We start from the raw sequence: 23648 nt of genomic DNA, 5'->3' as shown, positions 1-23648 counted from the left end.
TTACATCAGTTCATACAGACCTTGGGGCCCTATCACAAGAGGTGCTGATTCACTAGATCTGTGGTTATATCCAGGCTTCTATTTTTTTTAATAATCAGTGAAGACTGATATATAATCGGGTTGGAAAAACACTGGACAAATGAACTTAATATGCTGTATTAATTTTTTTTGTATTTTCCTTAACAGTATTCTTCAGATAAATGAATGTAAATATTTGACAAACGTTAAGGACCAGTTGGCCATGATATGCTTTATAGATTATCCTTGAAGATTCTAGCCATTTGAAGTCATATTATAAATGATAGTTGAACGACTGCTGTGTTTAAATTTTAGATGCTCCAGTATTATTCAGTGGCGTGTTTATTGTTTCATACATTGATACATTTCATTTAGCTCTTTTACTTTAAAGAATAACTTATTTGTCCCATGAAAAATTTGGAGCAATGGCTGGATTCTTTTTCCTCATATTATTCTGACAAATCTTTGTTATATTCTATTGGGAGGTATATTATTACTTTCTTGCAGGATGGGATTGTCAGAATGTGGCTTTAATAAGTTTGATGTCTTCCTTTTCTATAGTGTTATTCCTCTTTTAAGAGAGTCTGTTGGAATATTAATGCAGCGAACTCCTCCCCTTTTGGAAAATACTCTCCCTCAGTGCTATCAGAGGGTAAGTTTCAAAGCTTCCAAACCATTGGGTTTTGGTTGTTTCCAAGCTGTTAGGGGTTATAACTTTTATAAATATGGGTAGCATGTGTGTATAATTTAGTATTTCTGCCAAGACTGAATGCTGACCATGAATGCCATTTATATGAACCAGAATAAAATCATTGGAAAATATTGAGCTTCACTAAAGAAAATGTGGTAGAAGTTGTCCTCATCTAGAAATCAAGCAGCTCTTTTAAAATATAAATATAAATAGCAGATGATATAAGCATTTCTTCAGCATAGATTTTGTGAGCTCCCCTTTTATGCCATATATTCTTCTAAGGTATTAGGGGTGTAATGGTAAATAAGGTAGTCAGGGTCTATCAAAGAATTTATGGTCTGGTGGGAAAGCACAGGCACTAAACAATAAATAAATAAGAAAATATCAGTGATGATTACTATAATAGAAATAAAACAAAGTCATGTGAGACATGGATGGCTATGTCAGATTTATCCAGGAAGTCATATTCAAGGAAATTGAAATCTTGTTGACAAGAAGGAGCCAGACATGAACATCTTGGAGAAGAGTGTTCCAAGCAAAGGAAAATGCTAATGTGAAAAGTTCTATGACTGGAACTAATTTAGTGTGTTTGAAAAACAGGAAAAAAAAAAGCCATTGTGGCTGAAGCATAATAAAGGGAAGAGTGGCTGGAAAGGCTGGGGAGAATGGCAGAGACAGATCATATAGAGGTTTTGGTCTTACTAAGAGGTTTAGATTTAATTCTATTCACTGGGAAGCATTAGTAAGCTTTTAGGCAGATAGGGTGTCACAAAATGTAAGTTTTTAAAAGCTTATTCTGCTTGCTATTAGAGAATAAACTCTAGGGAGAATGAAAGCAAAGAAAACCAGTTAAGAGGCTGTTCTAATCTGAAAAATCATGGCCTGGACTACAGTGGTAGAAGTGAAAATGGAGCTAAGTAGATATTTTGGATAAGTTTTTGGAGATGGATTATATTAGCAGAAGGGAGAAAAAGTGTTGAATCGCAACTAGGTAGATGCTAATACCATTTGTTGAGGTTGGTGCAGGTGTGAGGGTGGAAAATCCTCCCAAATCAAGAGTTCTATTCTGGATATGTTAAAAATGAAATGCCTACTGTACATCTAGGGGAAATGTCACTCAAGTGGTTGGATATGCAAATCTGGAGTTTTAGGGACTGATGAGAACTAGGGGGAGTTTGAGTCATCAGTATATGACTAGCATTTAAAACATTAGGATTATGTGAGGTTACCTTGGGAGGATTAAGCTCTAATCTTTAGGTCAAGCTTCCACTCCAGATTTAGAGCACAGGCAGGAAAGCCAGGAATGGGAGCTGGAAAACCCAGAAGAAGTTGAAGGAGGAAGTAATCAACAGTGCCAAATATTTCTGTGAGGCAATTACAGTAGGAACAGAGAAGTGACCATTGATTGGGATCATGAACAGCATTAATGGCCTTGATAAAAGCATTTTCAGTAGAGTTTGGAGAAAGCATGATAATAGTAGATTAAGGAGAAAATGAATTGGGGAGGTAGAGATAGTGGTTACAGTCAACTTTTTTTAAGAAGTGTTGTTAAAGGGAACAAAGAAATGAGCTGATAGCTTGGCTGTAGATACAGTAACAGTGGTGAGGGAATTTGTTTTTAAAATAAGATGTTTTAAAACAGCATCCCATAGAACTTCCCCCAATAATGGAGATGTTCAATAATCTACATTTCCCAGTATGGAAGTCACAAGGAACACGTGGCTGTTGAGCACTTGAAGCTTAATAATTTGAGCTATAGCGCAACTAATTTTTAAACTTCATTTCATTTTCATATATTTAATCACATGTGTTTAGTGACTTCTGTATTGCACAGTGCAGTTCTGGAGCCTGTGTGTTACAGGAAGAAATTGATGGTATGGTAGTGAAGCAGGTTACTTCACTACCTGCTGAAGGAATGAAGGTCTTGAGAAGGTGAAGAAGGAGAGAACCCAAAGCACTATGGAGGAATTAATTGTAGATAGGAGCCAGGGGTACTGTATCCCCCAAGGGAAGACAGAAAGTGCTGAAAGAGGTGAGGGCTGACTGGTGGATTCGGTGGTGCAGGATAAGGGATTTTCTGTGTGCTTCTATTTTCTCTTTGATTTACAGGGCAGAGTAATCATGCAGAGAAATTAGAAGACCAGAGGAGAAAAGAGAAGGTATAAAATAGTCCTTTTTGAGGTAGGGAAAGTGAAGTGCTGCCCATTTGACATTTGTGGTTTTATGATTTTAAGGTAGGACCAGTCAGCATAGTTGTGGAAGAGAAAGGGGCAATTTATTGAACGCCTACTCTAAGCTGGTCCCTATATTAAGTGATTTACATATATTGTTTCTTTTCTTCACATTAACCATACAGGGTAAGTTTCATCTTCCTTTCCCTAGGAAAATTGAGTAAAATTGATGTTTGAGGATTTAAGTAACTCATCTAAAGTCACAGATGGTAGTGGCTGAATCTGGATTTGAATCCATATCATTCTGGCTTTAAAAGCTCATGCTCTTTTTGTTAAACCACACGGTCCGAGCAGGAAGAGCGACACAGATTTTCATCTGTAGCTACACTTTCCCCACTTTTTTTAATTCGAGTAAAGTTAATGCCAGTTTCTATAAGACTCATTCCTTAACTTATGCTTTAGGATAACTGCAGGAATGTGCTTGTACTGCTATATCTATGGAGGTAGAAGAAATCTGTTCAATCAGGGTGTTGGTTCCCTAGCAGTATACCATTTCCATTTAGAAAAGTGTGGAGGGATATCAGGTTCAAACCACTGTGTCATCAGAGTCCTGAAAGAGGAAGAGGAAGTGCACCTTGACCTCTTTCCCTAGTAAAAGCAGTTTTTTTAAAGGGCACAATGGTTATTGTCTCACATTTCCCACCAAGTGTCTTGGAGCTTATAGAAAGTGATCCTACAACAAATTCTGATAAAAATAAATATTTTTGATAAATATAAGTTCAACTTTTTCTTAATTGACAGCCCAAATAGATTACTTAAGAATCAGGGAATCTCAGAATTCAAAAAGATCTTATTATTCATTTGGCCCAGACTTCTATCTGTTGGAAGAATCTCCTTTGCGACATTCAGTTGGTCATTCGGCTTCTTGACTATTTCCAGGAATCGGTAGTTAGCCCCTTCACTGAGTAACCTCTTTCTCTTTTAAATTGCTGTAATTGTTATAAAGATCTTTTTAACTTCTGGTTTCTGATCTTAGTTCATCTCCTCTAGATCTATACAGAGATATTGAACAATAGCGGTGATTTGGACATCTTTGTAAAGATTTTCCTGATCTTCAAGGGAATACATCTAACGTTTTTTCCTTAAGCGTTTTCTGTACGTTTTGGGTAGATAGCTTTTATTAAGTTAAGGAAGTGTCCTTCCAATCATAAATAGGGGTTGAATTTTATTAAATAATTGTAATGCTTTTATTGAAATGACTATGTGGTTTTTCTCCTTTGCTTCACTAATTGAAGAATAAGAGTAATAGAGTTTCTGATGTTTAATCTTTCCCTCTTGGGATAAACCTAACGTAGTCATGATATGTTATTTTTTAATATACTGTTGGAGTTAGCTTATTTAATTCATAAGAGAAATTAGCTTATGATTTATTGTCTTTATCTGGTTGGGGATCAAGATTATTTCTTATATGAGATAGCACCTCTTTTTTATTTTCTGGCAAAACTAAGAGGTTATGTTAAGTTTCTTGAAAGTCTGCCCTCTGGGACTGGGGGTTGGGGGGGCTTTATGAAAGAGAACTTTTATTACCTTTTCAGTTTTTAATGGCCCTTTTATATCTTCTGGTTTTTTCTTATATTACAGCATTTTCTGTATTTCCAGAAATGTATTCATTTTTGTCTAGATTTTTGAAATTGTGTTTTTTGTTTTTGCTTTTCTGATTTTATTATTTATTTTTTCCAGCTTTAGTGAGGTAAAATTGATAAATGAAAATTATGTATATTTAAAGTGTACAATATGTTGTTTTGATATACATGTACATTGTGAAATGACCATGGAACACTTCATGAATTTGCATGTCATTCTTGCACAAGGGCCATGTTAATCTTCTCTGATCGTTCTCATTTTAGTATATGTGTTACCAAAGCAAACACCAAAATTGAATTTATATTCATTTTATATACATACATGTACTATTTACTGAGCAATTACTTGGGCCAGGCTTAGGTCCTTACAGTTTTAGGTGCTGAGGATACAAAACATAAAAATCGAAAATAAATCCCTGCCTTTATTGAGCTTGCGTTCTGCCAGAGGAGACAGGCAAGAAACAATATAAATAACATAGTAATGTAGTGTGCGACATTATATGCTGAAAAGTAAAACAAACCAGAGAAATGTAAAAATAAAAGCATTGTAGTTTTACATAGAATAACAGTAGAAGGGCCTCCTGAGAAGATGGCATTTGAGTCAAGACCCAAACAAAGTAGGCCAGGCAGAAATCTGGAAGGAAAGACACTCCAGGCAGAGGGAATAGCAAATGCCCTGGGACAGGAGTGTGCCTGACTTTTCAGAGTGGTGAGGAGGCTTCTGTAGCTGAGGAAGAGGGAGCAAGGGGAGGAGTAGTAGGAGATGAGGTAAATAAGGTAAATAACAAGGGGCCACATGACGTGGGTCCATGTAAGTCATTGTGAAAGCACTGGTTTTTGTTCAGAGTAAGGTGGGAATCTACTGGAGGATTCTGAACAGAGTGAAAGCATCTGATCTAAAGTAACAGATTCTTACTTGGGCTACTGTTTTGAGAATAGATGAAGAGGTGCAAGGCTAGAAATAGAGAGACCAGTTAATAAGGTATTATAATAATCCAAACTAAAGTGGCTTCAACTAGCCTGGCAGCAGTAGAGGTGGTGAGAAGTGTTTGGATTCTACTCAGCTGTAGTATTTTGTACACTCACATATTGATACATTCATATAGTATTCCGTTTTATAGTTTTTAAAATCTGTTGTTTGTAGTTCTTTTCCTTTTTCATTTTGTACTTTGTTTAATTGCATGTTCATTTATTTTATTTTTTTACCGCCATCAGAGTTTGTCTTGCCAGTGGTTGTCAACCTAAGGGTGTGGAACACTTAAGGAGCCACTGGAAAAACTTTGAGACATCCCTCCCTTTTCTGGTTGTCACATGAGTTGGGGAAGGGTATATGTTGGCATGTACTTCCCTGGGTCCTGGGGATGCAAAGATCCTGTAGTTTCTGACACTTGTACACGATGAAGAATCATCCTGTCTAAAACATGCCCCCATTACGTACGAAACACTGACTCTAGCTTGTTAATCTTTTCAGAGAACTAGTTTTTTGATATTGTGAACTCTGTCATTTCTAAATTTGTGGATTATTGATTTCCATCCTTTATTTCCTTCCTTTTTATTTCTTAAGTTGACTTTTTTGTTTTTTTCCTAATTTCTTAGCTCATTTGTATTTATATTTGTCTTCTGATCGATGTACAGTTGACCCTTGAACGACACAGGTTTGAACTGCACGTTCTACTTATACATGGATATTTTTCAACAGTAAATAGCCACAGTACTACATGATCCATGGTTGGTTGCATCCTCAGATTTTTGACTGAGAAGAGGGCTGGCATCCCTAACCCCTGTGCTGTTCTCGGGTCAACTGTATTTGAAAATGTAAATTTCACTTAGGTGCTCTCTTAGCTGTGCCCCACAAATTTTGATATGTGCTCATTTATATTTCCCAAACACCTGTCATGGTACCAGCACATAGTAAGTACCCAGTAGGTATTTGTTAATCAATGCAAGCCACCCCCCCGCCACACCAGGCCACTTTTTTCATTAGAGAGTAGAATCCATGTTTACTGATGTGTTGCATGATTTAAGTTGGGTGTACTTAAACTTGAGTTCATGTTAATATGTGCTCTTTATATTTTAGGTGCAGCAGTTGCAAGGAGTTTACAGTTTACAAGAACAGCATTTCTGGACCTTATGTTCTGATGTTTATGTTGGGACCTTGAAATTAGTAGTAGCACCTGATGCTGATGCCAGGTGGATTTTAAGCCAAACACATAATATTTTTACTCAGGTATGATTTTTTTACTAACTTCTTTTAAGGGTCTAGGAATTTATTGTATCTACTAGTCTTAAAAAGATTTACTATTTAACATATTGAATATATATATACTACACTGTGAGATAAGTGTGAAAGTTTTTTTTCAACCACAGAGTCAAATTTGGGAGATCCTTACTTTAGTGAATACTGTTAATGAAGATAGTCCTGTTTACTCGTTGTTGTACTGATTTGAGCTCCTTTAAGAAAAAGTAGATTCTCCCTTACTGTACACTCCTTATAAGACATGTTATATGATATTTGAAGCTAGGAATTCTAAGGTAGCATTTGGAATAAGAATAATGTCTGGTCAGTGGCGTTGGCTAAAAGCAAACTATGTTAACATTTTTGTTGATAGCAAAGCCATCTCTACTTCTGTGTCATTTAATGGCTTAATATGCTGTTGAGGTTTTCTTAATTCTGTATATGGAATCACGAATTAGTCAGTGCATGACTGCAACCAAATTATATCAGGTAATGTTTATGCCATCATGAATTGACATAGTCAGTGACTGATAAAGTAAAAGTGATTACTAGGTTATTCTGTATATACTGGGAGAATAAGAACATCATGTCAAGAATATCTGAAGAGAGAGACCACAGATTTTTTTTTTTTTTGGTCTAGCTTGCTGGAAATATTTGGCAAAAAATCTAGATGTTGACACTGCTTCCAAAATTATCTAACACATAAATCTAATGAGGAAACTGATTCCATGCCTTAAAAATCTGTGCTTCAGTGTTCATTGAAGCACTATTTCCAATAGCCAGGACATGCAAGCAACCTAAGTGCCCATCGACAGATGAATGGGTAAAGAAGATGTGGCACATACATACAATGGAATATTCCTCAGCCATAAAAAGAAACGAAATTGAGTTATTTGTAGTGAGGTGGGTGGACCTAGAATCTGTCATACAGAGTGAAGCAAGTCAGAAAGAGAAAAACAAATACTGTATGCTAACACATATTTATGGAATCTAAAAAAAAAATGGTTCTGAAGAACCTAGGGGCAGGACAGGAATAAAGACGCAGACATAGAGAATGGACTTGAGGACAAGGGGAGGGGGAAGGGTAAGCTGGGACGAAGTGAGAGAGTAGCATTGACATATATACACTACCAAATGTAAAACAGATAGCTAGTGGGAAGCAGCCGCATTGCACAGGGAGATCAGCTCGGTGCTTTGTAACCACCTAGAGGGGTTGGATAGGGAGGGTGGGAGGGAGACGCAAGAGGGAGGGGATTTGGGGATATATGTATACGTATAGCTGATTCACTTTGTTATACAGCAGAAACTAACACAACATTGTAAAGCAATTATACTCCAATAAAGATGTTAAAAAAAAAAAAATCTGTGCTTAAAAACTGACCCAGCCCTCCTGATGTGATGCAGTGGGAAGTACACAGCATGACCTGTGTGGCACTCTTGCCAGAAATAGTTAATGTGAATCCCGTCACCTTGTGGACTGTTACCCTGGATTCTTAAGAAGTGTCAGTGTCATGAAAGGAAAAAAAGGAACAATGGAGGATTCTTCTAGATTAGAGGAGACTTCACAATTAAATGCCGTGTGTGGCCCTTGATTGGATCTTGGACTGGGGAGAAACAGCCACAGAGGAAACTATTGGGTAATTAGAATATGGACCACACAATAGCTCATATAATTGTGTAGGTGTTAAACTTCTTGGGTACGATAATGGTATTGTGGTTATAGAAGAATGCTTGTATTCTTAGGAGATACATGCTGAAGGCTTTAGTGGCAAAGTATCAGGATGTCTAATTTTCAAATGTTTCAGCAAAAGTAAAAAGGATTATAAATAAATACATATATAGAGAAATAAGGCAAATGTGGCAAAATGTTTGCGATTGGTTTATACAGGTGATGGGTAGATATGCATTTATGGTGCTATTCTTTTGACTTTAAGCCTTTTCAAAATAAAAAGTTAAAAAATAAAAGTTTGGTGGCTCCTCATTGCCACCAGGATAAAGCCCAAACTTTCTAGCATGACACAATTAACTTTCAAGCCTCTCTCCTACTATTATTCATTGCCATGTACTTCATACGCCAGCCCCACCAGACTATTTACTTACCTGTGTGAGACAAAAATCCTACTCTAATGTAAAGGTCCAATTCAATTGTTACTTTCTCTCTGAAGCCTTAAAGACCCTTCTAAGCATCATATAGATAGAGAAAGAGAGAGGGACAGACTGACAGTTTAAATTCAGGACCTTAGCATAAATTAAACGATCTCTTCTCTAATAGAGGTGTATGGTTATGTTCCTTTGGAATAATTAATGAAATAATCTTATAATGTAGGCAACAGCCAGACGTCCTCTACTACAAAACAATATGCTGGTACCACTTATTTACTCTAGACATTTAAGAACTGTCTTTTCTTAACAGACATTATAAGAAGTCTGTACCACCATGAGTTTCATAATGCAGCATGCAAAACCTTCACAACATGTCTGAATCCTTCTCACACCTCCTCCCTTTTTCAGAGGCAAAAAGGAGAACATGACTAGCAACAACCTTGCTTTTCACTGCCATTTCTAGGTCATTATTCTCTCCTTCAGTCTCGATTTTCTCCTAGTTATACCATGTCCTTCCACCCTCACAGTCTGAGCTTCTGTCCACCTCTAGGATACCTCATACTGTCCGAAGACTTTGGCACTTAAGTCACTTAATTTTCCCTCTGAGAAGGAATGCAATTTATAGGTTTAGAAATGTGTGAGCAGCTGTGTCTGTGCTTAGAACTGCTGAAGTTGTAATTGAAGTAGGTGGAGGGAGGTTCTTCTGGTAACCTTAGAAATCTTGGCTTTTAAAATGGCTGAAGTTGAAAGTTTACTCAGCTGCCTCTTTGGTTTTGGAAACTGTATTTGGGTTTTGAAAATTTTAAGCTCTAAAACATATTTTAAGCCTTTTTATCAGCTAAGGTCAAGCACACTTGATTTCATTCCTTGCAGAGACTAGGGACTCTCTTAGGCTTGCAGTGAAAATGGTTCAACACATTTTTCCCAGCAGGCAGAGAGAAGTCATCCTTCTCATGATTTTCATTCCATACATTTAATGATTGTAAAGTTGTTTTGTGATAGTTGTTTTGGTTCTGACGTATGCAAAACTGAAGTTTTTTATTAATTTATTTTCCTTTACTGCTTATGCCCTAGTCATGCATATTCATTATGCTATGAGTATATCCAATACCTTGCAGTAACATTTGCAATTCATGAAATGAAATTTAAATTTTTTTACGTTTTTTAAAAATTTTAAATTATATCTTAATCATAGATTTTACTTATCAAAAGTAGTAAAGATCAAATTGCTCCATTTTTAAGAAAAAAATTACACTAATCCTTTAAGTACATTTCTTGTAGAAAGACTTGAAATACTGGTGGCCTTAGTTCCAAAAGACCAAAAGAAGGATTTTCTCAATACTTTGTGGTTCTATGACATTTTAATGTATTTTTCTTATAGCTGATCTTAAATTGGAATTAAAATTTTTTTCTTTTGGTTAAAAAGTTGTTCTTGTTAAAATTTATATGGGGTTAGCTTTGAAAAGGTTAACATAAGTTTGAGAATTATAACATTTTGTTTTGTTTTTAAAACTATAAGCTTTGCAACTGTTTTGGAACTGTACATTAAGCATGTCTTTTTATTCTCATGTTCCATAGTTATCACTTAATCATGAATGGCTAAGGCAGTTGGCTTGCTATCACGAATATAGAGCAATACTAGTGAATTGGTAGAAGTCTCTTCAGTACTTTGATTCCTTTGGGATTATTAGTTAAGTGATAATCCAGTTTTTAAACTACAGGGTTTTTTATTGACATAGAAAAAGTCCCTCTCCTTTCCACCGCGTGCACTAACTTTTTAAAAATGATTTATCATTTGGGAACAGATGAAATAGAAAATTTATTATTTATGTTTAGTATATGAACAGGAAGTGGATGTGGGATACTGGATGAGGAAGGCAATTTATCATTTATGTTTCTTGTTTTAAACTGGCTGATATCATCTGTTAATTTTTTTAATACACTTTGGTTAGAAATAAAGTTTGAAGAAAAATCTAGAATATGCTTGGGTTCATTACCCTCCTCAGTTCCACACAGCAGAAAAGACAATCAAGGCTAATGCATATTATTTGCTCCTTGATAAAAATTGTACCTTGATATCTTCCATCTTCTCTTCTGCCTGTTTCTGTTATACCTATTAAGTCCTGAACCCCTGGCTTCCTGCTTCAGCTTTCTGTGCTCTACTTTCTTGCCTCAAAATAGAAGTTAACACTGATCGCCAGGAAGGAACCAAAAAGCCTCCTCACTAACCCAGATGGGAGTTCCCCCAGATTCAGGACCTCCCACCTGCACCGCTGTCCTGCCTGCGCGATCCCTTCCTGTCTCTGACAGTAGGGAATAGGAGAAGCTTTCTGTGCCTTTCAGGGTGGCTAGCTAGTTTTCCACCCTTCCTGTTTGTAGGGAATTTTAATCTTTTATAATGATTGATTAGTTTTAATTAATCCACAGGGGTTAAGTGTCCATTGGTTGATGGTGGTGGAAATAATAACAGCAGCAGCAGCTAGCCTTATTGAGAGCCCACCACATGCCAGGCACTGCGATAGACACCTAACATATTAATCTACCTGCAGCACAGGTGGGGTATTCTCCCCAGTTTACAGAAAAAGGAACCCAGACCCAAGTTATTGTTCATGACTTGTAATTTCATCATATTAAGTCACTATTTCACGAATTCTGAGATGATTCAGTTTTCACATGGAAGAGTAAGGCAGTTTTTCAAGAATTCATTTTTAAGGGATAAAGACTAATATTCTACATTGAGTCAAAAATTAAAGTAGAGGGCTTCCCTGGTGGCCCAGTGGTTGAGGGTCCGCCTGCCGATGCAGGGGACGCAGGTTCGTGCCCCGGTCCGGGAAGATCCCACATGCCGCGGCGCGGCTGGGCCCGTGAGCCATGGCTGCTGGGCCTGCGCATCTGGAGCCTGTGCTCCGCAATGGGAGAGGCCACAGCAGTGAGACGCCCGCGTACAGCAAAAAAAAAAAAAAAGTAGAAAGTTTCTGCAGTTTTTGAGAATTGGTAGAGAAATACAAACAACCCAGTAATTTTCTTTAGCCGTATTCTTGTTTATTTTTCTAAATTTTTACTGCTGATTTGTCTTCCTTTCCACAACGAGTATTTATGGAGAGTATTCTAAGTCTATGATTTCAGGTTAACACTTATTTTCTTAGAAGCATGGATGTTAAAAATAACTAGCTGTCTTTCCAACTTAAAAAAGTGTTAACTGAATTACGGTTTATACATGATTCTCAGGATATAAGACACAAGTATTCTAGGGTTTTCACTTTTTTTGAGGACAACCCTCAGCCGGCTTTAGTGTCATCCCAGCGGTAGGTAGAATATTTAATGGCACTGGGCACTGTTTTGATCTGCTGGAGTATTTGTCATGTCTTTGTCGTGTGGATAAACTGTAAAGAAAACCTAGTTTGCATTCAGGAAGTAGGTGACTTCCTAAAGGAGTCTTTGGAAATTCCACTTTTTTTCTCTACATTGAAGGAAATTGAGAAAGGAAAATGGGAAGCTGGAAGACTTAAAGGTGTTCCCATCCAGCCAGATGGATGAAACAAAATGACTTTTTCTGTTAGACTGGGCTTTTGTGTAAAGCAGTAGGCCCTCTGGGGAAAGATATCAGCTTGAGTAATTAACTTGTGATTATGCAAAGATCAATTTACCTAGCCTCTTTGTTTTTCCTCTTTCTTTTTTATTGCCTTGGGCTACCTCATTTCTTATTACTATCTTCACTGTATATGGGGGGGGGCGGTTAGGAAAGTGGCAGAGATAATAATGGGAGCCCAACTTACCTTGTCCATTTTTCTTTCATTAACAATTTTGTTAAAGAGAAAAGAAATTAAGCCAGTTTATTTGGGCAATAGTTGTTTTCTCCTAAGGTTAGATACACAAGAATTTTGCAGAAGGGCTCCTAAGTACAGTTATTACGGGGCCCATCTGGGTTGAGTAAATCAAATATAATCAACCATAATAATTTGTTTTTTATAGCATGTAAGAATCCTTTCTTGTATATTCACATATGATCCTTACAATAGTGCCTGATATGTAGCAAGGATTTATCAAATGTTTGTCAAATACTGGATGAATATATAACATTTTTGTGAGATAAGTAGGATTGGTATTTATCAACACTTTTAAAATTAGGAAAACTGAGATTCTGTTTCAGTTTTTAGCTTAAAATCATACAGATGTTAAGTTCTATCTTTTTTCTGCCACAAAATTCTTTGAGTGCGTGCAATTCAATGTATTTTCAGAGAACTTTAACTTTACCACAGCAAGGATTTTTCTTTTCTTTCTTTCTTTTTCTTTTTTTTTAATGAGGCAAAAACGCTAGCATGTTTTCTGTGCTGGAAAGCTACTGGGGTCTTTTCCAGCTTTTTACTCCACTAGAGCAGCTCCTGACTCCTTAGACATTCATTAGTGCTGGGCAGAGCCCTCCAACTGGAATGCTAGAAGAAAAGCCATGGTAGAAAGTAATGCTTTCAGGAGCCCAGAAATTCCTGGGAGAAGGTAGCGTTATTATTTTATCCCCCACTCCGGCTTTTCTTTCTCTTAGATGTTCCACTTTACTCTTCATTCTATGTTGCTGACAAGAAAGTGCTTAATTGTAACCGATTGTATGCTTTAATCTTTAAAAATTGTTTTTTATTTGAAAGAAGGAAATTAATAGAATTTCAGTTCATCCAACATGTATTTATTGATCATTTACTGTGTGCTGGGCACTACTTGAGGTTCTGGGAGTCAGCAGCAAAAGACAGGACAAAGTCCTTTTATCTTGGACATTATCATTGGAGAGTAACAATCAACAGCATCACAGCAAATAAGTTTTATGATATATTAGAAAGTGATGTGTTATAGATAGGGAGAGCAGGGTAGGGAGACGGGGGGGGGGGGGGGTGCTGAGGCATTTACCATCTCTTGCACCAAGCTTTGTTTTTGTTTTTTGTTCTTTTGATAGATAGATAGAGATAGATAGATAATATCTATCTCATCATCTCATATTTATTTACTTGCTTGTTTATCATCTCCCCTCCTTCCTAGTTCCCAACAGCTTATAAATTCCATGAGGGCAAGGGTATTTTTTACCTGTTTTGTTGGCTGTTGTATTCCCAGGGGACAGAAGAGGGCCTGGATTCCAGTAGATGCACAAAATGTATTTGTTGGATGAATGAATTGAATGCATTTTTTAATAGGGTGGTCAGGATAAGCCTCACTGACATCTGAGTAGAGATATGACAGGAAAGGGAGTATGTCATGTGGCAATCTCGAGGAACATTGTACCAGGCAGAGGGCCCAGTGTGGCTGGAACAGAGTCAACAAAGGGAGAGAAGTAAGAGATGAGATCAGAGAGGTAATAGGGGCCAGATCATGGGAAAGCTTTGAAGGCCATTGTAGGACTCTGGGCTAAGGACTGAGGAAGGTAAGCTGTTGTAGGGTTTGAGTGATGGAGTGACATCACTATAGTTGCTCTGCTGGAAACAGACCAAAGGAGGGCAAAGGTAAAAGAGTGAAAACGAGATCAGAGGCCGTTACAAAATGTAGGCAAGAGATGATAGTGACTTGGGCCAGGGGATAGCAATGGAGGTGATGTAAATTGATCAGATTCTGTATTTGCATTATTTTGAAGGTAAGGCAAACAGGTTTCGCTAATGGGTTGGGTATGAGAGAAAGAAAGGTTTTTAAGTTGCAGCATTGAGGAAGGAATTGAGCCTAAGAAGATATAGGATCAACAGTTTAGAGGGGAGGAAATAGGGATCAATTTGGCTGTGTTTCGATGCTTGTCAGACATCCAAGTAGAACTGTCAGGTAGATGGTAGGTAGGTTCCAGTCTACAAAAGGTGTGAGCATGTAGACGGTACTGAAAGTCTGGATACTGGGTGAGACCATCTAGGGGACAAGTGTCAAAAAAGAAGGGATCTGAGGACTAAGCCTTTGGGTATTTGAGTGTTTAGTATTCAAAGACAGGAGGAAAAACCCACAAAGGAGACTGAGAAAGATTGATAAGTGAGGTAAAAGGGCAACCAGCGAGTATTCTCTGGAAGCCAAGAGCAGGAAAAGTGTTTCAGTAGGAGGAAGTGATCGTCTGTGTCCTTTTTGCTGCTAGATTAATTACTAAGATGAGGACTGAGAATTGAGCACTGGGCTAAGCAATTTAGAGGTGACCTTGACAGTTTTGGGAAGTGGTTGGCAGCAAAAGTTTGGTTGAAATGAGTTCAAGAGAGAAGAGAGTAAAGGAATTATAGATAGCAAATATAGAAAAATTGATAAAACTGGAGAGATGGGGGCAATTTTGAGATCAGTGTCCTTGAATAGCAAGTTTATATCCAAAATTGAAAAGAGGAGTTGGAGTGTAAAGTAATTCAGTAACCAGTAGATGGTTATGCTTATTTCAGTGTTTAAAATCATTTATCATAGGAAGATTTAGACTGGATAGATTTATGATTTTAGTAGCCAACTAGTCAAGCACTGTGGTGTTTTCTAGCAGAATAATGGTAGCAGGGTAACCTCATTTTTCCAAAATTCACTTGGGCAGGGCATGTAATTAGTAGCATAGCTTTCTTTTGTAGGGCTAAATGGAGAATCTTTTTTGCAACTTATTAACATACTTGTTTCTAAAATAAAATTATTGGCACTTTATGATGAAAAATGGAGAATTCTTTCCCAAAGACAGAAAAGAAAAATAATTCTTCCCTTTTTCAAAAAAAAAAAAAGAAAAGAAAAATTTTTTTTCCTACTACTTTTCTGAAATGTGTAGTCTATTATTGGTTTGTTTGATTTTCTAATTTTTTTTTTTTTTTAACTTTTCAGGCCGGAGTGAGACAGCTTTATGTACAGATTGACTTTGCGGCCATGTAAATGAATGAAAAGAAATTATGCTTTTTGGGGGACCTAATTTTTTCTGGTACTGTAAAATCCTAATCATGGTACCTAGCTTTTTAAAAAGAGAAATCATCACTACAACTTCCCAGCACCAAGTAGACCAGGCAGAGTCAGCCGATTGTGCTCTGCCAGGAGTTTACAACTAAGGGATCAGAATTAAGAGGATCTCTCCTGGACTTTTGGTCTTCTGTGCTTCTTCCCTCCAAACCATTTTGATTTCTGAGGTTTCTAGTTTTGTTCCAGGGTATTGTTTTCTGTTTGTTTCCTTTTTTTTTTCATTTCAAATGCCCTCACTCCCACCCCTCATCCTAGCCAGTAAGAAATTCAGACAGTGGGCCTCTAATCATCTGGAATGTCTTCACTGAAGCTGCTGGAAACCACTACTTTCATTCCCAGAAAACCAGTGTTATTTAAAAAAAAAAAAAAAAAGAAAAAGAAAAATGGAAATCTGCTTTATATGTAATGTCACAATTGTTGACGTTCTTCAATATAACCATGTTTGTAAAATTGTTTGTACCTTGCAAACTTATGAACCAAACCATATTGGGTTTTCAAAGTGCCTTTGTATCAGAAAATGTATTTGCCAGCATAGAAATGTACCATCAAAGGTCATGTATATGTTTTTTTTTTAATGGGTATTCTGTATTCTGTACAAAATAAGACGCTTGTTAGTAATGTATACAGATGTCTTTTTGTGTACTTGCAGCATAGGTTTAGATATATAAAAATCTGCCTTTTATTGCTTTATCCCATCAAAAAATAAAAGGTGTTATTTTGCTTTTTAAATCAAATTCAGTTATTACATTAAATTATTTTGTGTACTGTGTTTTCAAAACTTTGCAAATGCTTCTGTTATACAGATGGGTGTTTTAACTTACTTAAAACATCTGCTAAATTCCAAATTTCTATAAAAGCTACTGTGTCTGTGATAAACTTTCGTATATCTTTCCTTACTGTTTTTATAGATTCTATTAATGAAAGGAAAAGGCATGTAGAGTGAAGGCAGAAATGGTTGTGACAATGTTATTTTGCTTTTTCATTCTTCAAATGCCAAGTCATACGTTTTCCTGTGCAAGTATTACACAAATACAGTTGCTTTCAGGAATCCTAAAGCAGCATTTTATTGACTTTGAAGTATTGAAGGTACTGAGTAAATGTGGTAACATAGAACTCTTCCTAACACAGGTATCTTGGAAGTTAATAAATAAGTTGATTTCTAGGCTCTTGTGTATTTGAAAAATAAAATTGCAATTTGAGATAAGTGCTTGAATGTTCTACTTAAATATTCTCTGTGTTTTATGAAGAAATTGTTCTGAATAGACATTTTCCCATTGTACTTCATTTTATCACAATGTATATTCCCTTTTAACTGAAAGGGAAAAATTTAAATTGCTGGGGGGAAAACCCTGCAGGATGGAAATGAATGTTTAGAATGTAGATCAGTAATAAGCACTTTTTCACTGATGTGGCAGAAATCACTGTTGATTTTGTCTAAGTTTCAAGGTATCTGTTTCCCTATTTCTGACCTACAATTTATGAAATATACTGTGTTAGGAAAACTATAGACTGCTTTCTTCATGCTTTTCTAAACCGCTGCAGATTGCCATGAACTGTTGATAGTCCCCTTTTTGCAGATTAAGTAGTATTTTCAAAACATTTTTACTTACTGCCAGGCAGTTTAAAGCTAAGAATTCCTGCAATAGAATGCATTTAACTGAAACAATTGTTAAGATGTTTCAGGACGGAAATATAAAAGGAAATGTCCTGATAATGGTACTGCTTTTTCATTATAAGTAGTCACTTATAATGACTACCTTGTAGTAGTAGTTTGCATCCACTACCAAGCCTGATAGAAGCCTGCGATATTCTATAGGTTTTGGCATATTGTGTAAAATGACAGATCTAGAGGAAGGCGGGGATTTTAGATGTGTGCCTTTAAAAACTAATTATGTGAAATTGTACTGATATTTCACATACAGAGATAATTTTTGCACTGGCCTGTAAAATTTACAGTGCACATTGAAGATCCAATTCTGCCTTTCACTGAGGCCTCCATTCCAAGCGAAGTTTCTTGTCAAGATATGCATCACTTTATTTAACTACGCTCTCAATACACAAGTGCATGAGCATGGTTTTTTCCTTTGATAAGGAATAGAGTATATATATAGGACATTTGACTGAGATGAAACTCTTAGTTTTGCACCTGTTACAAGAGATCTCCAGTTCATATCATTTAGCAGGTTGGCCTTAACATTTATACTTTAATGAAATGTTCTTAAACCTGTGTGTGCAGCAGGACAAAAAGGAATTTTTTTCTCCCTTTTAGGAAATACTTTGTCTTCTCAATGTTCTTGGCACAGATGTATTGCTAAAGTAGATAATTTCACTGAGAAATACTCCTTGATTATTATTATAAATTTAGAATGTCCCTATTGTTGGCCTAATTCTTGGGGAAAAAAATCTGAGTATAACTTTGCTGATATTTTAAAAACCAAATATTCTCTGGAGAAAAAATTTGTATTGCTCAGGGAATGTTTACCTTGCCAAGTAAACTTCCCCAAAGAGAAATATACCTATACTAGTTTTGTGTTTTTAAATCTAGATTATATTGATCGAGATGAAGGGCTTAACCTATGTATGGCTCCCTTATTTTGCTTACTCCTTGTGCACTTTGTGAAGGACAGTATCTAGTTTATCTGTAGCTCAGTGTACCTCACACATCCCCACAGCATCTTCTGCAGAGGCATAAGGAAGTGGTAACAGATGTTACTGGCATTTCCCATGTACCTGGAATGCTCCAGCGTTCTTCAAAGCCTACTGGTAAACACCAATAACCAAAATACTGTGAGTTTTGTGCACCTTTGTAAAGCAGCCAAATCGTTGACTCCAGATGCAGATGATCAGAGTTCTGTAATGTTTTTACCTACCATGGTATAATCAGTTTTACAGAATTATTAATATGGTAGCATCCTCTTATATAATGCTGGGATTTAAGAACAAAAATAATTCATTGCTTAGCATAGAATTTTACATCCAAGGAGACTGTCCTTAGAAGCAGTCTCTCATTCTACCTCTCACTTTACAGATGAGAAAATTGAAGCCCAGAAATGCTGTCATTTATTCAAGGTCACAGAGATAATTAGTGGCAAAGCCAAGACCAGAATCCAGGTTTTCTGACTTACTGTGCTTTGTCTCCAGTGTAATTCTGTAAATGTTCTGAATGCTTCTGAAGAAGCATTTTTAAATAAAGAACGTCTGACCTCCATTTTTGGTACATTAAGGCACGTGATAAATGGAGTTTTTTTATTGTCTTATTTTTCTTAGCTAATTATGAGATTTAGAATATTATTTCCATAGTATTCTTTATGAAAGATATGATTAATTTTTTTAACTCTTTTTTACTCTTCTGGAACCAGTTTCTGATTTTTTTAAAAAAATATAGTGACAGGTGTGCATTGGATACTTTTAACTTGTGAGTAAATTTTTCTGTTAATTGCCCAAGACTAAATCCAATTTAAGGATTGTTTAGTTTCTTTATTTTGTTTAAATTCTGTGAATTGGTGCTTTTTAGAAACCAGGCTAATTCATAGGTCATATCATTTCATCCTTGTTCAGTCACCAGAGAGCTCTTGAATTCTTAACGTTATTCTCAGAGCCACACAAAATTGGGCATTAAATGTTGTATAGAACAAAACAAAATTTTTAATAGGGTAAAATTTTGAAGTCTTATCAGAATCCCAGATGTTAAACTGCTACTTTCAACTCTTCATTAAAAGCATTACCTTGAGAAAGTTAAAAAAAAAAAAAAGTTAAACTTTTTTTCTTTCTGTCACTATCTTCGAAACAAATTATTTTCCACTTCACCAGAACTTTGACAAAAAAGGAAATTATCTTATTCTTTAAAGAACATTCAATAAAAGTTTTACTCATAGAGGATTCTTTCAAGACACAACCCCCAAAAGCCTTAGTGATCCAGACCTCTATCATAGAATCAAGACAATGAAAAATTATGTATCAAAAAAAGTATTTGCAGAGTATAGTTCTATTTAAAGGTCAAATCGATGTTTTTGATGAGTGTGTCTTTGGTTTATGTTTAACCATTTCCTAACTACAAATTATACAGGAAGGGTGGGGTTACTTTTATTAAGTGTTTATATATCAGGCTCTTTGTATGGCCTTTTTCATGTTATCACATTTAAAATCCTCATATTTTTATAAAGAAAGATTTTTCCATGATTTTGATCCATAGATCTTTTTCAGATATATTTTATCTTCTGATTCTCCTAACATTCTTGTGAGGAAGGAATTAATTCATAACTCCATTTTACAGATGACGAAGCTGTTTCGAGAGATTGTAAATGACCTAACTGGGGGATAGCCAGTGGTAGAGCACTGACTCTAGATCCAGTACTTCTTGGTGACAACTACTCTTTTTTGTATGTCATTCTACAATGATTTAAAGGTCCAAGAAGTTGTAGCAGATCTAAACACACTCTCCTATAAAATCATGAACCATCACCATGAAAAAATTGATATAGGGGAATAGTTGTTATATATACATTGGTTAGACCCATTCCTTCTTTGGATGCTCTCTTATGCTTATTACCTTTGCCATTTAACTTAAACTGTGCAGGCTAAAAAGAGCAATCAGAGCTCTTTTAAGCACTTTTAAGAACTTTTTTTAAAAAAAGAAAGTAAAGTTTTTTTGACACAGAGTAAGCTGCTTAAAAGGGACTGATTCAATAGTGTCAGCACCAGTGTGTGACGAGAAACTGAACTCCTGGCCAAGACACATTAACCTAGTTAGTAGGAAGTTGTCTTCCAAGAAGTACAAATAATTTTGCACTGCATGAGAGGGATACATAGGATTCGATTTACAACATTACATTTTATAGACACCTTTTCAAAAGGAAGAAATATATTTCACAATTAGTAGTAATCTATGCTTAAACTTAATAATATTTAACTTTGAACTCTTCCCATGGCTTTGAAAATTTAATATTTGTAATTTTGATCCTGATGGAAAGCCTGTAAAAAAGAATGTCTTTGTCTCATACATCCTATTGTCACCACACTTAGCATGAATTTACACTTAACGCACTTAGTAAATGTTTGGATAACCAGTGAGTAAATATTGTAGACAGCAGTGGATACACAAGTAAGGACTGGGGACAGGTAAACCAGTAATTTACTGTTTATTACAGAAGACATCTCAGCTTTTCTTTGGCATTTTTGCACAAATAAGTGAGTTTATATTCACTTTGGCCATTTTTTTTTTCAAGTAGCCCTCTAAGCTAGCTGCTCCTTCATTTTAATACAGGAACAGTGGAAATATCGAGATGTTTTCCATTTTGCATGCTGTTGGACAGGAATTTCGTAGAACTGGGACTGTGGAACCTGGGTCACTTGAATTTTTATATTTTGTATAGCCAAATGAGAAACCACACTCTTCTTTGTTTTTATAGAAAGTTGCCATATTCCCATTACTTTAAGGACCTGTGTATAACATTCTATTTCATTTATCCCAGATGTATTTTCATCTAAAACTCTTTCAAAGGTATATCTTGAAGGTACTTCTATAAAAACAACACTACATGTATTCATTAAGTGATTTAAACATTCCTAAGATAGTTTTTATCTTCTCTGTCTTTTCCCCTCTAAATACTAAATTTCAGTAGAGCTTCTCTTTACTTATTTTCCATCTCTTTTCATTGCTTCTGCCAATGTAAAACTTCCCTTTTTCACTAGTGGAAAAAAAAAAGCTTTATTTTGAATTTTAGTATTTGAGTTTTATGTATCATATATCATGCATCGATTAGGCTCAATGAAGATTCTGTTCTGAACTAGACATATCCTGTCAAGAGCTTGCCAAGTAATCATCTCATTGCTTCCTCTAATAGCAAATTCAGTGATATTTCTGCCCAAGTGATATTTTGCCCCAACATTTGTGACTTTGATCAATACACAGAATGGGTCTTTTATATCAGAAATACTGTGAATGAAAAATTGCCAAATCCTATTCTAAACACCCCTACAACTCTTTACCTCCCTGTCTTTAATGGTTTCTAAACATATGGCCAAGTTTGAATTTGGGTTTGATTCCTATGGTGAAGAGTATGGCATCAAAACATTTCTAAATAAACGTTCGAGTACAAGGCTAGGTTGGAATGTCAAAGACTATGTTGTAATTTGGTTTGAATATGCTAAAGTGAGCAATTATGATTTGCCTAAGAACAACACAACAAATTCATAATGTATATTTTACTTTTTTCTACTTGAAGACATTCATGTATATATTTTGTTTAACCTCAGATGTATTTAAAAAGAATGATAAACTATTGTATCAAAATTCTTCCAATAAAATTTCTGTTTAAAAATCTTTACCTGAATTGTGTCTTATTAGTTTGATGAACTGAAAAGAACACTGTGAATTTAACAGTTATTGGAACAGATTCTGGAGGACTTAAGGAATGGAGGGGAAAGAATGATTCTCAGGGCCCAGAAACAGCAAAGTTGATCAGGAAAGAGGAGATGGCAGGAGACTTGGAAATGTCTTGACATTGTGAAGATCCTCGTTGTGGATCATCATACTCATTATTTTACCTCATAAACAAGTCTTAAAGTATTTCCAGACATTACCATTAACCCCAAATTGTTCTCTCACCTCATTCCCTATGATCTCAGCTTATAGGAAATGAAGACCAAAACCATCTGACATGAGCCTCCATTATCCTTCCAAATTTTTTCCCTCTCATCAGAAGAAATTCTTTTATTTCAGTAACTTCTCCACAAAACCCCAGATCCCACTCATCCCACTTTCTGAAACATACTCTTACAATGCAGCCTCTTCCTACTATCAGTCTTTGCCACACAATGAGGGCTTCATCCTCAGGGTGTCTGTTGTCAAGCATCTTACATGTGGTCTACATGTGCTTCTTCCACTTCCTTTCTAACCATTTCTGTAGCTCCTAGTAATATTGCTTCACTCCTCCCTAGTTTGTGGAGTTAATCAAAGGCCATCGGTGGCTTGATTCTTATCACAACTGTGGCATAACTACCAGCATCTCAAATTCAACAAAAAGAAAAGAATACATTTACCTTTCCCACTCAGATCTCTTTTCAACTACCATTTCTGTCAGAATTCCTTACAGAATTCTTAGAAATCTAAACGTCGCCTTTGCCACACCCCCGTTTCCTGAATCCCTATCACAAAGTCCTCCTCATTCTGTTAGGGGAACCATTGACTGAAACCGCCCACCCTGGCCAGGTATCACAGCAACCACTTGCATGAGTTTTCCTACAACAGGAGGTCCTGGTAAGGAACGCGGAACTAACAAGCTACCACCAACCGGAAGAATTCGGGAAGGGTCAAAAGGAGAGAGGAGATGCCAGTCCGTTTATGTCCTACCACCCTCCCAGAATCCTCCTCGCTGGAATCCATCTTGGCTGAGCGATGCACGCGCCACCAGGAAGGACCCTGAGGCAGAGTGACTGGCCAGAGACAACCCGGAAACTAAACCAATTACCGTAAAACCCGAGACGGCAAGCCACGTGGCAGAGCAGTTCTCCTGGGTTCCCTTACCCTGCTGCTCTCCACCCAGGCGCCCCTTCCCAATAGTCTCTTGCTTTGTCAGCACACGTGTCTCCTTGGACAATTCATTTCCGAGTATTAGACGACAGCCCACTCTCGGGCCCTGGAAGGGGTCCCCGTCCCTGCAACAATTCTTTGCAAATCTTTTAAATTCACCTTTCCATTCCCACTGCCCTAGTCTAGTACTTCATTGATAACTGTACGCAGAGTCACTCTGAGGAACTGTCTGACTTCCCATCTATTCCATGCCCAGCTCTAGCCACCTCCATTTCAGCACACACGCACACACAACACACCACAAAAACAATTCTGCCCTTAGGCAGGGAGACAA

At 36.5% G+C, this 23648-nt stretch overlaps 1 protein-coding gene and 1 non-coding gene across 6 annotated transcripts in view; one reads left to right on the top strand and one right to left on the bottom strand.

Annotated features, from left to right (window-relative positions):
* Positions 1 to 22109, top strand: part of SLC30A7 (solute carrier family 30 member 7) — an 82353-nt gene extending 60244 nt beyond the window's left edge. For 4 of the 5 annotated variants that reach the window (XM_033862872.2, XM_073810298.1, XM_019919553.3 and 1 more), the window contains 3 exons: positions 580 to 670; positions 6601 to 6750; positions 15655 to 22109. In XM_033862872.2, coding sequence (XP_033718763.1) covers positions 580 to 670; positions 6601 to 6750; positions 15655 to 15702 — 289 coding nt within the window. In that variant the 3' untranslated portion in view covers positions 15703 to 22109. The remainder of the gene's footprint in view (positions 1 to 579; positions 671 to 6600; positions 6751 to 15654) is intronic. The other variant, XR_002173100.3, reaches the window with a different exon arrangement.
* LOC117309735 (U6 spliceosomal RNA) lies at positions 4706 to 4811 on the bottom strand. Its single transcript, XR_004524050.1, has one exon. It is a non-coding gene; the product is annotated as a U6 spliceosomal RNA (small nuclear RNA).
* Positions 22110 to 23648: the final 1539 nt, after the last annotated feature.

This window comes from Tursiops truncatus, chromosome 1 (genome assembly GCF_011762595.2).
Source record: "Tursiops truncatus isolate mTurTru1 chromosome 1, mTurTru1.mat.Y, whole genome shotgun sequence".
In the NCBI taxonomy this organism is placed as follows: Eukaryota; Metazoa; Chordata; class Mammalia; order Artiodactyla; family Delphinidae; genus Tursiops; species Tursiops truncatus.
This window is presented reverse-complemented; position numbering and strand designations above follow the sequence as displayed.